At 37.2% G+C, this 1,685-nt stretch overlaps 1 protein-coding gene across 1 annotated transcript; it reads left to right on the top strand.

Annotated features, from left to right (window-relative positions):
- The first annotated feature begins 307 nt into the window (after positions 1–307).
- LOC124959809 (olfactory receptor 4C15-like) lies at positions 308–1,246 on the top strand. Its single transcript, XM_047518224.1, has one exon. The coding sequence runs from the start codon at positions 311–313 to the stop codon at positions 1,244–1,246; it is 936 nt and encodes a 311-aa protein (XP_047374180.1). The 5' UTR covers positions 308–310.
- Positions 1,247–1,685: the final 439 nt, after the last annotated feature.

Here is a 1,685-nt window from a genome sequence, read left to right as displayed (position 1 = left end):
ATGATCCACTTAGGGAAGTCACTAGCAAATCATCAAAGCTGTCTTTGGAGATTAAAATCTATTATTCTTTTTTAAAACCATATATGGATGATTTTATTCATCTTTATAGAAGCTCTAATAATTCAAAGGTACTGAATACTGTATCTTTAGTTCTGACTGATGTCTAGCTCCTATTCTCAATAAATGTTCAAATTTGTGTTTGGATGACAAATAGTTGGTGACTCTAAAACTATAAACTAGTCTGAAGCCAATCTTTATCATAATTACAAACTTCAAAAATTGTAGTATGTTTGCCCTTTTTGTAGAAATCATGCATAACCAAAGCTTCATAACTGAATTTGTCCTTTTGGGGTTCTCACAGAATCCTACTGTACAGAAAATAGTATTTGCTGTATTTTTGTTGGTCTACATGGCAACTATTGGGGGTAACATGTTAATTGTAGTGACCATTGTTTGTAGTCCTGCACTGCTGGGCTCCCCGATGCACTTCTTCTTGGCATGCTTATCATTCCTGGAGGCCTGTTTCTCCTCTGCTATCACACCAAAAATGATTGTGGATTCACTGTATAAGAGGAAAACCATCTCTTACACAGGATGCATGATTCAACTTTTTGCTGAACACATCTTTGGTGGAGCAGAGATGATTATCCTCACAGCCATGGCCTATGACCGCTATGTGGCCATTTGCAAGCCCTTGCACTACTCTTCCATCATGAACTGGAGGCTCTGTGGCATTCTGATGGGGGTGGCCTGGATAGGGGGCTTCTTGCATTCCATTATACTGGTTCTTTTCACTTGCCAGCTGCCCTTTTGTGGCCCTAATGTCATCGATCATTTTATGTGTGACTTGTACCCATTACTGGAGCTGGCCTGCACTGATACTCACATCCTAGGTCTTTTGATGGTTGCTACTAGTGGATTTATGTGCATTATAATCTTCTGCTTGTTGCTTGTTTCCTATGGTATCATCTTGTTCTCCCTGAGGACACACAGTGCTAGAGGGAGGAGGAAAGCTCTGTCCACCTGTGGATCTCACATTGCTGTTGTGGTTTTGTTCTTTGTACCATGCATATTTATAAATGCACGGCCTCCTTCTGTCTTTCCTTTTGACAAAGTGGTGGAAATGTTTTATACCATCCTCACTCCCTTGCTCAATCCTTTGATTTATACATTTAGAAATAAGGAAGTGAAAAATGCTATAGGAAAAACGTGGAAGAGATGGGCATTAGTTTCTGATGAAAAATAAAATATTAGATTAAAAAATAGTATAAAGAGCAAAGTAATCAAAAAGGTCCTAGACAAAACTTTATGCTCAGTACTAAGAGGTAATACACTTCTGTAGAACAAAAGTATTTGGGCTGTCAAAGATGATGTTTTTATTTTTATAGCAGGTGTCTAGTTTGAGGTGAAACATCAGTATCCAGATATGTTAATTAAAGATAGTTGGCTTTTAGACTTACCTGGAAGTTAATAAAAAAAATAGAATGGAGAGAGACATTGCTTGTCAGAATGTATGACAATAACTTTATGATTTCCAAAAACATGAGGAGGCAAAACAAACATATTTTTGATATGAGGATCAGGAAGTTTACTCAAATTATTTGAAGTGAAAATAATATTTCTTTAGGATGGTGAGCTCAGTGATTCTGAATAAATACAACGTGAATTCAGGAAGAGCAAGAGAA

Source organism: Sciurus carolinensis, chromosome 11 (genome assembly GCF_902686445.1).
Source record: "Sciurus carolinensis chromosome 11, mSciCar1.2, whole genome shotgun sequence".
NCBI lineage: Eukaryota > Metazoa > Chordata > Mammalia > Rodentia > Sciuridae > Sciurus > Sciurus carolinensis.
Note: the sequence above shows the minus strand (reverse complement) of the source record. Positions and strands in the feature narration are given on the sequence as shown.

Excerpts from the sequence above, each read along its gene's own strand:
- LOC124959809 (XM_047518224.1), top strand. The coding sequence starts at position 311 with ATGCATAACCAAAGCTTCATAACTGAATTTGTCCTTTTGGGGTTCTCA.